Below are 13,847 nucleotides of genomic sequence, written 5' to 3'. Positions count from 1 at the left end.
TGTAAATGAAAACTCAGATAATAGCAGAACATGGAATTTCATTACCCCTACTCACCCTTTGCAACAAATCCACCACTTTACCCAAAACATCTTCACCCAAATCATTAAGAAACGGTGCCGATCTTAGGAAATTTAAATTCTCCTCCCTTTCCTTTGAACCCGATATAACCATGATCTTGCGGAATTTATCACGATCAATTTTCCAAACACTAGCATTGGTTGCCGCTCTTATCGAAGCGAATCTTTTGGCATTATACAATATAGCCAATTCTCCGAAAACGGTACAGGGTCCAAAATTACCAATAAGTTGACCCTGTTTGATAACATCAAAACTACCCTCCTCGGAAACATAGATTTCGGAACCCTCATCGTTTTCATTGATTATAAAACTATTCTGTTTGAAATGCACCAGTTCCATGGCATCAATGACCATTTCTTTGCGTTCCTTGTCCATGTAGTTATTGAGAAAATCATTTTTCTCTATGGCGGTACGTATGAGATTACGGGATCTGTGGATTTGAAATAAAGAATTGATTATAAATAAATATTACTTTTTTAATTGAAACTTACTTTTCATCTTTTTCGATGTATTCAATTTGTACATCCTTTTTAATGGGCAAATTGGCACGGGTGAATATCAAACCTCCCTCTACACGATGGGATTTGGGAGAATCTCCACTACTGTCACTGTCTTTAGGTGAAGGAGTGGATTCCTGGTTAGATGTAAAACACAAAAATAAGTTCATTTATAAATAATAAAAAGATTAATGAGAGTCAAATGGAGTTCAATGAAATGTTATAAAAAGCTTTTCTTAAGAAAAAGCTTTATTCCCTTAAAATTCTTTTCATAAGAAAAAGCTTTATTTTCTTGAGGGAGTAATAGTTTTCTGGAGACGAACAATTCTACTCCTTAAGGAAATGAAAGTTTTTTAAACAAAAAGCTTTTCTAAACAAAAAGCTTTATTCACTTAAAGGAGTAAAAGCTTTACTTACTTAAGGAAGTAAAAGCTTTGCTCAATTATGATCAAGATTTTGTAAAGAAATAGCTTTTAAAAAGAGAAAGTTGATCTAAGGAAAATTCCTTTCTAAAGAGAAAGCTTTTAAAATAAGCTTTAGTAAATAAGTTTTTCTAATAAAAAAGCTTAACTTCCTTAAGGGAATAAAAGGTGTTCCAAAAATGCAGTTTTATACAATAAGATTTTCTAAAACTTTTAAAAGTTAAAAGCTGTTCTAGCTTTACACCATTAAGGGAGTAAAAGCTTTTCTAAAGAAAAATCGTTTATATGGGTGCAAAAACTATTCTAAGGAGAAAAACTTTAGCCTCTTTTAAATGAGTAAAAGCTACTCTAAAGAAAAAGCTTTCCTAAAAAAGTTAAAAGCTATTTTAACGAATAAACTTTACTTTTTTCAGGGATAATAGCTATTCTAAAGAAAAAGCTTTACTCACTTAAGAGGTGTGCTAAAGTTAAATCACTTCTTAACATATTTCTCTAATGAAAAAGCTTTTCCAAACGAAAAACTTATTTATGCATAAAGTTTTCTAAACGAAAAGCTTAATAAACATAATGTTTTTCTAAAAAAACAGTAAAAAACAATAAACTTTTCTTAAAGTAAAAGCGTTTTTAAATAATTTTTTTAATGCAATTTTTTTAAAGACAATGCTCTTTTAAAGAAAAAGCTTTCTTAAATAAAAAGCTCATTTAAAGAATTATTTTTATTAAATAAAAAGCTCTTTTAAAGAAAAAGCTTTTAAAATAAAAAGCTCTTTTAAAGAAAAAGCTTTTAAAATAAAAAGCTCTTTTAAAGAAAAAGCTTTTAAAATAAAATTTTTTTTTAAGAAAAATAAATAACAAGTTTTTTAAGAAAAAGCTTTTCTAAAGGCAACGTTGTTTTTAAGTAAATTTTTTTTAATAAAAAGCTTTTCTAAAATAAAAGCTGTATTAAAGAAAATTATTTATTTCCTATGGAAGTAAAAGCTCTTGCAAACAAACGCTTTACTTCCTGGTTCTAAAGAAAAAACTTTACTTAAAGAAAAAGCTTTACTCCCTTAATGTTAATTAAGCTTTGCTTATAAAAGCTTCACTCCTCTTTTAAAGATCTTTTAAAGAAAAAAGCGTACTTAAATAAAAAGCTCTTTAAAAGAAGCTCTTTTAAAGAAAAAGCTTTCTCAAATACAAAGCTCAGTTAAAGAAAAACCTTTCTTAAATATAAACCTCTATTGAGGAAAAAGCTTCGTTAAATAAAAAGCTCTTTTAGAGGAAAAGCCTTCTTAAATAAAAAGTTCTTTTAAAGAAAATGAAAAATATTATTTTTTGATAAAAGCTTTTCTAAAGTAAAATCTTATTTTTAACAAAAAGCTTTTTTTAATAAAAAGTTATTTTTAAGAAAAAGCTTTTTTAAATGAAAAGTTTTTTTAAGAAAAAGCTTTTTTTAATGAAAAAATTTTTTAAAGAAAAAGCTTTTTGAAATAAAAAGTTTTTTTTAAGAAAAATAAAGTTTTTTAAGAAAAAGCTTTTCTAAAGGAAACGTTGTTTTTTAGTAAAATTTTTTTGATAAAAAGCTTTTCTAAAGTAAAAGCTTTACTAAAGAAAATTATTTATTTCCTATGGAAGTAAAAGCTCTTGTAAAGAAACGCTTTACTTCCTGGTTCTAAAAAAAACCTTTACTTAAAGAAAAAGCTTTATTCTTTAATGTTAATTAAGCTTTTCTTATGAAAGCTTTACTCCTCTTGACTTATTTTCTGAATCACTGCTCTTTAATTTTGTTATCTTTCACTAAACCATTTTTAAAACCAAAAAAGCATTTTCCTTTATTTACAAACTCCCTGATTTTTACCTCTACTTGCACACCAGAATCTCGTGCTGTGGAATCACTTGTCGCTGATTTTGTTGTTGCTGTTGTTGCATTTGCATCTGTTAGTGATGTTGAATCATCATCAATTTGATGTTTAAGTACTTCGTCTAAAGTAAATTTGGCAGACTTACGCAACTGTAAGAGAAGTGCAGGAAGAAACGAGAAAAAAAAACAAAATAATATCTTTCAAAAGCTCCAGGTAGTTGAAGTTGAAGCAGAAGGATAAATTGAAAGAAAGAAACAAATTTCATAGAGAAACAAAATCATTGTGTTAGAACAGTTTATGTTATGTTAAGTAGCAAAAACATCAACAACAAGAAAACGAAAACGAAAAAAACACCTTTAAATTAGTGATTTAGTATTAGTAATTAAACAATAACAAATATACAACATCAAAGATAACAAGTGCAAGTTTAGTTAGAGTAAGAGTAAATTTTAATTAACATACCGTTACAAGGAAACAGAAAGTAGAGAAATGAACATTTTTCATAAAAAGTTGAGGTGTTGAGAGACTAGAGTGAATGGAGTATTTTTTCTAGTTTGTGTGGGTAGTATTAGGAGGTGAGACTAAAATTGTGTTATGGTTCTTTTCTCTATTTGGGTCATTTTTAATTAAGTAACATTATGAAAGGTTTAAGAATTTTATTACGATGTTTAAAAGCAGTTATCTGTTTAGAATAATTAATTAAAATTTGTGAAACTAATGCCGAGAAGGTACTTGAAAAGTACTTTTGAGAAATTTTGGACCTGATACTTCTCATCACTGTTTAAATTTTAACTCTTAGCTTTTTGACGCTTCTTAAAGTTGGATAAATTTATTTTTACTACTTTTGTCTTTTCGTCTTCATGACTTTACGAATTGTTGTTTTATTTCTTAAACATGCCAAGGTTTTGCTGCAAATAACAGTGGGACTAGTTAAAGTAAAAAATTTGCTTAGGAAAAGAATAAATTTTGCGGTATAAATGACTTCCTCAGAGTTCTCTAACTTTTAAAGTAAAAACTGAACAACTTTTCTACTAAAAAGTTGCTTAAAGTCTAAACAACTTTTCGAGAAAACAGTTTAAAAAAAGTTTTTCAGTAAAAAGATGCACAGACTCTGAACAACTTTTCTAATACAAAGTTGCTCAGACTCTGAACAACTATTCCCGCAAAAGGTTGCTCAGAGTCTGAACAACCTTTATAGTAAAAGGTTACTTAGAATCTGAACAACTTTTCTAGTCAAAGGTTGCTCAGATTCTGAACAACTTTTCTAGTAAAAAGTTGCTCAGAGTCTGGAAAGCTTTCCTACTAAAAGGCTGCTAAGAGTATGAACAACTTTTCTTGTAAAAAATTTCTCAGATACTAAAAAACTTCACAATTTAATGTTGCCCGGAGTCCGAGCACTTTTTAGTAAAAAGTTGCTCATATTCTGAACCACTTTTCTAATCAGAAATGCTCAAATTCTGCAAAACTTTCTAGTAAAAAGTTTCTGAGTGTCTGAACAACTTTTCTAGAAAGAGTTTCTCAGAGTTTGATCAACTTTTGTAACAAAGAGTTGCTCAGAGTCTGAACAACTTTTCTCTTAAAAAGTTGCTCAGAGTCTGATCATCTTTTCTGATAAAAAGTTGCTCAGAGTCTGATCATCTTTTCTACTTAAAAGTTGCTCAGAGTCCGTACAATTTCTCTAGTAAAAAGTTACTCAGAGTCTGAACAACTTTTCTAGTTAAAAGTTGCTCAGAGTCCGAACATCTTATCTATTAAAAAGTTGCTCAGATTCTGAACATCTTTCTAATAAAAAGTTGCTCAGAGTCTGAACAACTTTTCTAGTAAAAAGTTGGTCAGAGTCTGAACAACTTTCTAGTAAAAAGTTGCTTAGAGTTTGAACAACTTTCTAGTAAAAAGTTGCTTAGAGTCTGAACAACTTTTCTAGTAAAAAGTTGCTCAGAGTCTGAACAACTTTTCTAGTAAACAGTTTCTCAGAGTCTGAACAACAGTTCTAGTAAAAAGATTCGGAACAAATTTTCTAGTTAAAAGTTGCCGGGAGTCCGATCAGTGTTTCTAGTAAAAAGTTGGTCAGTGTTTGAACAACTTATCAGAGACTGAACAGCTTTTCTAGTAAAAAGTTGCTCAGAGTCTGAGCAATTAGTAAAAAGTTGCTCTGAGTCTGAGCAACTAGTAAAAAGTTTCTCTGAGTCTAATCAACTAGTAAAAAGTTGCTCTGAGTCCGGACAACTTTTCTAGTATAAAGTTGCTCAGATTCTGAGGAACTTTTCCAGTAGAAAGTTGTTCAGATTCTGAGCAATTTTTAAGTGGAAAGTTTCACAGATTACAGACAACTTTTCTAGTAAAAAATTACTCAGAGTCTGAACAATTTTTCTCGAAAAAAGTTGACAAGACTCTGAACTACATTTCTCGGAAAAAGTTGATCAGAGTCTGAGTCAGTCAGTGTCTTAACAACTTTTCCAGGATGAAGTTGTTCACAGTCTATTCCATTTCTCTAGTAAAATTTCAAATGAAAAATTGTGTTTTTTCAAACCCACGGTTCCTCATTTGTTTCTACTTTTCTTATCTCTGTAGCAAATATTTCATCGTGTCTTTTTGAAAATAAACCCAGTCGTTTGTTTAAACAACAACTCAGCATTTTTTTTAAACTGATACATATTATAGTCTGAATAGGGAAAAAGTAGGTATTAAGCTAGACCAAGGGATTATAACAAGTCCGGGAAATTTGAGAATATTGCAAAAAGTATTTGGAATATAAAACTTTAATTTTTACAACGATATGGATTAAGACTAGATTTTTAATTTTAAAATCAGTTTGTTAAGGAGTCAGTATCTGTAGTAAAGCTTTAACATGTTATACATATATTTACTCTGAGTTTATTTTGTTGTTGTTATTGTCATTTGAGTATTCATGCGTTAAACATGTTTAAGAGAAAGATAGAAAAATGAAAGAAAGAGGAAAAAATTGAAAAAATTCCCCTGTTAAGAAACAAGGAAGTCAAAAGTTTAGGCTTGTGTGTGTGTACATATGTATGTGTGTGGGTGGGATGATGTGTGCTTGAGTTATATGAGAAAAAAAATGTGATTAAATGCATGTTTGCCTGTTTGTAAGTCATGCATGTTGCATGTAGAAAATTTCTTACTTTAGCACATCCGTTATGCGTTGATGCTGTTAGTGATGATGATGCTGTTGATGTTGCTGTTGATGCTTTATGCACTTCCGTTTCCGTTAAATTTCTACTCGTCAACATAGCATCTTCTTGTATGGTGGGTGTGGATGGTGCTACAGCATACGGCTGCTGTTGTACACTTGCAGCAGTGTCACATGAACCACGTTTACTTTTGGAATTCTTAAGGGACAATATCGAGGGTGAGTGAGCTACAACCAAAGGCGAGGGGGGCAAGGGAGGTGGTGGTGGTATATTTACTATGTCTTTTTCCAATATCACTTCATGTTGTGACGATAGCGTAGAGTTATTGGTGGGAGTACGAGTAAATTTACTCAGTTTATTACTAGTATTGCTGGGTAGCTTACTGTTGCGCAATTTGGCATTTAAAATATCAAAAGTTTTCGAACTAAACGAAGTATTGGGTGAAGCATATTTACTATCCACACAATCCTCGGCAAAATCAACTACCAATACCTCTTCGGATACTTTTCTTTCATCCTCCTCATCGGTATCATCATGTTCATCATGGGTGCCTATAAAAAATTTCGCCTTATTGTCATTAGCATGCTCCGCGGCAGTATTGCCTTCAATTGTGGGTTGTTCGGTGGGCAAAGCTGTTGGTCTTCTTTCTTTGACCGGTTTTAATTTGTTTTGCTTTTGTGAACTTTGCGAAGGATGAGGATGATGTTTGGCATTGGCCGCTGCTGTGCCATTTGTTAAACCATTCGTATTTAATTGGCCATTGTTTATGGAACGTGGCTTTTTGGTAATGAATTTTTTATTACTATTATTTACACCATTGGCCAGTATGGTTGCTGCTGGAGATGTTGCTGCTATTTTAGCATGATTGTTGTTGTTGTTGCTGTTTCTGTTGTTATTATTTAGATGACTTGTTAAGATACTTTGTCTTTGGCCAGCTGGTTTTAAACGCTATGTTTGTTATACATATATATATATATTTTTCATATTTTTCATATTTTTCATATTATTAAGTTAGTTAAAGTGTTGTTTGTTAGTTATTCAAGGCAAATATGCAGATGTTTGTGTAAGTGTTAGCAAAAGTTTACAATAAAAACATTTAAAATTTAACAGTTTTGTTACCAAAAATTGAGAAAAAAAAAAACCAGAAAGTATTAGAATTACAAATGGAAATTAGCAACATTTTAATTAACATTTATTTTATTAAATAACAAATATTTAGATGCTGAATACTTACTTCACTGGCTTTGGGCGTGAAAAATGCTGATTCATCACGTCGTATATAACGGCCAATTTGCTGTAATTGAAAAAAAGAAAAATATTAAAATTAACAAAACTGAAATTTATAATAAAAGAAATTTATAATAAAGAAATTTATAATAAAACTAAAATTAAGAATTTTTTAATCAAAAAAGTGTTCCAGACTCTGGGCAATTTTTTGCTACAAAAGCTGCTCAGATACTGATAAACATTTTAAAAGAAAAGTTTTTCTAACCCTGAGCAACAAGAAAAACTGTTTTTAATGTGAGCAACTTTATACAAGAAAAGTTGTTTTAACTGTGAGCAACATTCTGAGTATCTAGAAAAGCAGTTCAGAATGTAAGCAACTTTTAACTAGGAAAGTTGTTCACAATCTGAACAATTTTTTAATGGAAAAGTTGTTTGGACTCTGAGCAGCTTTTTACTAGAAAAGTTGATCAATCTCTTACTCGAAAAGCTGCTCAAACTCTAAACATCATTTTACTAGGAAAGTTGTACAGTCTCTGAGCAACTTTTTACTGGCAAAGTTGTTCAGACTCTAAGCAATATTTTACTAGTAAAGTTGTTCAGCCAGCAACTTTTTACTAGAAAAGTTGTTTAGGCTCTGAACAATTTTTTTCTAGTTAAGTTGTTCTAACTGTGAGCAACTTTTGACTGAAAAACCTGTTCAGACTCTGAGCAACATTTTGCTAGAAAAGTTGTTCAGACTCTGAGCAATTTTTTACTAGAAAAGTTGTTCGGACTGTGACCAACTTTTGACTAGAAAAGTTGTTCAGATTCTGAGCAACTTTTTACTAGTAAAGTTGTCCTGACTTTGAGCAACTTTTTACTAGAAAAGTTGTTCAGCCTCTGAGCAACTTTTTACTAGTTAAGTTGTTCTAACTTTGAGCAAATTTTAACTGAAAAACATGACTCTGAGCAACTTTTTACTAGAAAACTTGTTCAGACTCTAAGCTATTTTTTACCAGAAAAGTTCTTCGGACTGTGAGCAACTTTTTACTAATAAAGTTGTTCTGACTCTGAGCAACTTTTGACTAGAAACGTTGTTCAGACTCTGAGCAACTTTTTACTAGAAAAGTTGTGTTGACTCTCAGCAACTTTTTACTAGTAAAGTTGTTCAGCCTCTGAGCAACTTTTTACTAGAACAGCTGTTCAGACTTACCGCAACATTTCACTAGAAAAGTTGGTTATGCTCTGAGCAACTTTTTACTAGTAAAGTTGTTCTGACTCTGAGCAACTTTTTACTAGAAAAGTTTTTCAGCCTCTGAGCAACTTTTTATTAGAAAAGTTGTTTAGCCTCTGAGCAACTTTTTATTAGAAAAGTTGTTTAGCCTCTGAGCAACTTTTTACTAGAAATGTTGTTTAGACTCTGAGCAACTTTTTACTAGAAAATTTGTTTAGCCTATGGGCAACTTTTTACTAGAAAAGTTGTTCAGCCTCTGAGCAACTTTTTACTACAAATGTTGTTTAGCCTATGGGCAACTTTTTACTAGAAAATATGTTCTAACTGTGTGTAATGTTTTACATTTTTGAAACTATAAAAAAGTTTTCTAGTATAGTACAACTTTTTCCCCTCATTGTATATCTTAAACATGTATCATTATCATTACATTTTTCTTTCTATTTATATCTTTTAACAGATATGAGAAAAAATAAAACAAATAATTATCTTTTTTTTTAAAGAAAAATATTGCAACTTTATTGTTTGCTATAAAAACACTTGTTTAAATATTAAATAAAAAAAATTTATTTAATGAAATTTTTGTTCAATTTTCCAAATATAGGTAAAATCAACTCAAACATGCGTTTGCGTCATTTATGTTAAATTTTAATTTAAATATTTATTTTCAAGTTAAATAAGATTATTTGTTTTTTTTAATATTTAATTAAAATTTCACAAATTTTGAATAATTCTTACACTTTAAGTAATAAAATTATAGCATAAAGCTATTTTTGGTAAACTTATGGTAATGAAAGTTGCTCATATGTGTAACGACCTCCTATTGTTCTGAGACGTAGCAGTCTTTGAGCAAATTTTTACTGGAAAAGTTGAAAGGAATATGAACAACTTTTTGCAAGAAAAGCTATTTAGACTCTTTTATTTTAGCTGCTTTTTACTAGAAAAGTTGTTTAGAATCTGAGCAACTTTTGACTAGAAGAATTGCTCAGTCACTGAGCAACTTTTCATTATTAAAGTTGTTCAGACTCGGAGCAACATTTGACTAGAAAAGTTCTTCAAACTCTGAGCAACTTTTGACTAGAAAAGTTGTGCAGATCTGAGCAACGTTTTGCTAGAAAAGTTGTTCATACTCTGAGCAACTTTTTTCTAGAAAAATTATTCAATTTCTGATCAACTTTTTACTTGTTCAGACTCTGAGCAACTTTTTGCTAGAAAAGTTGTTCAGACTCTGAGCAACTTTTTACTAGAGAAGTTGACTAGACTCTGAGCAACTTTTTACAAGAAAATTTGTTCAGACTTTCGGCAACTTTTGACTAGAAAAGTTGTTCTGAATCTGAGCAAGTTTTACTAGAAAAGTTGTTCAGACTCTTGGCAACTTTTTACTAGAAAAGTTGTTCATACTCTGAGCAACTTTCTACTAGAAAAGTTGACTAGACTCTAAGCAACTTTTTACAAGAAAATTTGTTCAGACTTTCAGCAACTTTTGACTAGAAAATTTGTTCTGACTCTGAGCAATTTTTACTAGAAAAGTTGTTCAGACTCTGAGCAACTTTTTACTAGAAAAGTTGTTCATACTCTGAGCAACTTTTTACTAGAAAAGTTGACTAGACTCTAAGCAATTTTTTACTAGAAAAGATGATCAGACTCTGAGCAACTTTTGAATAGAAAAGTTGTTAAGACTCTGAACGAGTTTTGACTGAAAAAGTTGTTCAGACTCTGAGCAACTTTTGTCTAGAAAAGTTGTTTAGACTCTGACCAACGTTTTGCTATAAAAGTTGTTCGGACTCAGACCAACTTTTCACCAGAAAATTTGTTCAAACTCTGAGCAACTTTTTGCTAGAAAAGTTGTTCTGACTCTGAGCAACTTTTACTAGAAAAGTTGTTCAGACTCTGAGCAACTTTTGAATTGAAAAGTTGTAAAGACTCTGATCAACTTTTTACTAGAAAAGTTGTTCAGACTCTGAGCAACTTTTCACTATAAAAGTTGTCTGTACTCTGAGCAACTATTTACTAGTAAAGTTGTTCGGACTCTGAGCAACTTTTTACTAGAAAAGTTGTTCAGACTCTTTTAGAGAGATATTGTTCATATTCTGAGCAACATTTTGATGAAAATGTACAAAATTAATTGTATAACAAATTGTATTTCCCTTAAATCAAACAATTACATTTTGGCAAATTAGCATAACATTTCTCTGAATATGTTGCCAGATATTAAATAATTTAAATTTCCTTTCAAACATCTAAACCTAAACAATTTTCTTTCAAACGTCACTTATCTAATTTCCTATTATCTTTATTATTTAAAGAAAATATACAAAACGTGAGAGAAATTTTTGCGTAAGAAAATATAACATTCCAGTTCTTTTGACTTGTTATTAGAATCTAGAAGAACAAATAAATTTAAACAGCCACCACATGTCAAGTTAAAAATGTAAATGATAAAGTAACAAAATAATAGAGAAAAAACACTTGTATTTTGAAATTGAACAAAAGAGAATCTCCCCCCACCCTATTGCTTGGGTTTATGTGTTTTATCTGCCCCTAGGTGGGAATTTAAGTTTGTATTGTAAATAGGTGTAGGAATACTCACACAAGTCAAATGCCAAAATAAAAGATATTTCAATAATATTATTTCTTTTTATTTTAAATTAACTGACTTAATCAATGTCAATGTGATAAAGACGAGGTAGGCCTACACATTCCAATACAATTTGAAATTGAAATAAATAACAGCAGGGGAAAGTGGGAGCTAAGGATAAAGGCTGTAAGAGATAAGGTAAACATGTTGGAATGGAGGGGTTTGTAAAAAGTATTTTTCTAAGCAACTTTATACAACTTTTTAGCAACTTTTTATCAGAAAAGTTGTCCAAATTCACACCAAATGTTTACTAGGAAAGTTGCTCAGACTGTGAGCAACTTTTTAGCAGAAAAGTTGTTCAGACTGTGAGCTAGAAAAGTTATTCAGACTGTAAGCAACTTTTTATCAGAAAAGTTTTTTAGATTCAGAGCAAATTTTTACTAGAAAAGTTGTTCAGACTGTGAGCAACTTTTTACTAGGAAAGCTGTTCAGACTGAAGGCAACTTTTTATCAGAAAAGTTGTTCCGATTCAGAGCAAATTTTTACTAGAAATGCTATACGCAATTGTTTACTGGAAAAGCTGTTCAGACTGTGAGCAACTTTTTACTAGAAAAATTGTTTTAACTCTAAGCTACTTTTCACCAGAAAAGTAGTTCAGACCGTAAGCAACTTTTTACCAGAAAATTTGTTCAGTGTCTGCTAAAAATGTTGTTCAGACTCAGAGCAACTATCTGCTAGAAAAGTTGTTAAGACTCTCAGCAACTTTCTGCTAGAAAATTTGTTGAGCAAAACGTTTTTCGGGTTCTGAATAACTTTCTACTAGAAAAGTCGTTCAGATTCTGTGTAACTTTTTACTAGAAAAGTTGTATAAACTCTTAGCAACTTTTGATTAGAAAAGTTGTTCAGAATCTGAGTATAATAGTACTACAAATGTTGTTCAATTTCGTAGCAAATTTTTACTAGAAAAGTTGTTCAGTTTCGGAGCAACTTTTAACTAGAAAAGTTGTTCAGTTTCGGAGTAACTTTTTACTAGAAAAGTTGGTCAGTTTCGAAGCAACTTTTTGCTGGAAAAGTTGTTCAGACTCTGGGCAACTTTTTATTAAAAAGGTTGTTTAGATTCTGAGTATCATTTTACTGGAAAAGTTGTTCAGTTTCAGAGCAACTTTTCACTGGAAAAGTTGTTCAGATTCAGAGCAACTTTTTACTAGAAAAGTTTTTCAGTTTCGGAGCAACTTTTTACTTGAACAGTTGTTTAGACTCTGACTAACATTTTACTAGAAAAGTTGTTCAGTTTGGGAGCAACTTTTTTCTTGAAAAGTTGTTTAGACTCTGACTAACTTTTTACTAAAAAAGTTGTTCAGTTTCGGGGCAACTTTTTACTAAAAAAGTTGTTCAGACTCTGAGCAACTTTTTTACTATAAAAGTTGTTCAGTTTCGTAGCAACTTTTTACTAGAAAAGTTGGTCAGTTTCGGAGCAACTTTTTACTAGAAAAGTTGTTCAGACTCTGAGCAACTTTTTATTAGAAAAGTTGTTTAGGCTCTGAGCAACTTTTTATTAGAAAAGTTGTTTAGGCTCTGAGTATCATTTTACTGGAAAAGTTGTTCAGTTTTGGAGCAACTTTTTACTGGAAAAGTTTTTCAGTTTCGAAGCAACTTTTTACTAGAAAAGTTGGTCAGCTTCGAAGCAACATTTTACTAGAAAAGCTGTTCAGTTTCGGAGCAACTTTTTACTTGAACAGTTGTTTAGACTATGACTAACATTTTACTAGAAAAGTTGTCCAGTTTCGGAGCAACTTATTACTAAAAAATTTTTCAGAATCTGACCACCTTTTTTCTAGAAAAGTTGTTCAGTATCTAAGCAACTTTTTTCTTTAAAAGTTGTTTCCCATCTTAGCAACTTTTCACTTTAATGCCAACTATTTATGTATTTTGTCTTAAATGCCTATAACTTGATGACTTTGTTTTCTTTTATAGGTCATTGAAACATCAAAGTACTTTTTCCGTTACTTTTTATGATTTTAAAAATAAAATTTATTCCATTTCGTTTTATTTGTTAAAACATTTATAGTAAAATGCCATATGTGAGTCACTGAAATTTCCTTTTATTTCTGCTAGGGCATACATAAAAAGAAGAAAAACCCATCAATGTTTTATTGACTTCATTGTTGATATATTGAGAGCACGGAAATCAGTATCGCTTTTTGTGGGCTTCCTTGGAAGTTAGGCAAGATAAACACCTTTAATAGAGGTTTGATAAAAATCTTATTAATGCTTAGAGGAAGTTTTGCCTTAAATTTACATTTGTTAAGCATTTTAAAGAGGGGAGGAGGGGAGTAAATAAGAAATAAATAAAATGAAAAGAAATCAAACATGATGTTTGTTAGAAGAAAATAAATTTTGACAAACACTCAAAGAAAAATAAGGGAAAATAAAAAAAATATTTAAAAAAATACACAATTTAAAATCACAAATTCTATAGTGTTTATTTTAGTTTACATTTTAAACATTTTCTAGTGCAACTTAATAAACCCCCCACTGTGTATCGCCCCCAACCCCATGAAGTTTACATTGTCAAGAAAAAAATGTTGTCTTTCAAACAATTGTCGTGCTTGTATGTGGAATTTCTTTTCTGTTTGTCTGTCTTATCTCTAACGTTTATGTCAAATGATGCGTGAACCGCATTCAAATGCTTTTTTTCCCCCCAAAAAAAGGAAAATACTCACTCCAAAAAAGTAACGTGATAAAGAAAACTACGTTAGGGGGGTTCAATATCAGAAACATTCCAATTTTGTTTTTATCAATACAAATGATTGAAAAAATATAAACTGTAACAAAATTGTTCAA

The 13,847-nt window shown here is 30.5% G+C and overlaps 1 protein-coding gene across 3 annotated transcripts in view; it reads right to left on the bottom strand.

Annotated features, from left to right (window-relative positions):
• LOC119610902 (cGMP-dependent protein kinase 1) overlaps positions 1 to 13,847 on the bottom strand; it is a 30,639-nt gene that overhangs the window by 1,815 nt on the left and 14,977 nt on the right. For 2 of the 3 annotated variants that reach the window (XM_037966314.1, XM_037966315.1), the window contains exons 3-7: positions 7,223 to 7,282; positions 5,980 to 6,936; positions 2,836 to 2,988; positions 571 to 713; positions 56 to 509 (exon numbers count right to left, since the gene is read on the bottom strand). In XM_037966314.1, the coding sequence (XP_037822242.1) occupies positions 56 to 509; positions 571 to 713; positions 2,836 to 2,988; positions 5,980 to 6,936; positions 7,223 to 7,282 (1,767 nt within the window). The remainder of the gene's footprint in view (positions 1 to 55; positions 510 to 570; positions 714 to 2,835; positions 2,989 to 5,979; positions 6,937 to 7,222; positions 7,283 to 13,847) is intronic. The other variant, XM_037966316.1, reaches the window with a different exon arrangement.

The sequence above is a fragment of the Lucilia sericata genome, unplaced genomic scaffold (genome assembly GCF_015586225.1).
Source record: "Lucilia sericata isolate MDLA Ls3-8-SP2 unplaced genomic scaffold, ASM1558622v1 Contig001306F_arrow, whole genome shotgun sequence".
Classification (NCBI taxonomy): domain Eukaryota; kingdom Metazoa; phylum Arthropoda; class Insecta; order Diptera; family Calliphoridae; genus Lucilia; species Lucilia sericata.
This window is presented reverse-complemented; position numbering and strand designations above follow the sequence as displayed.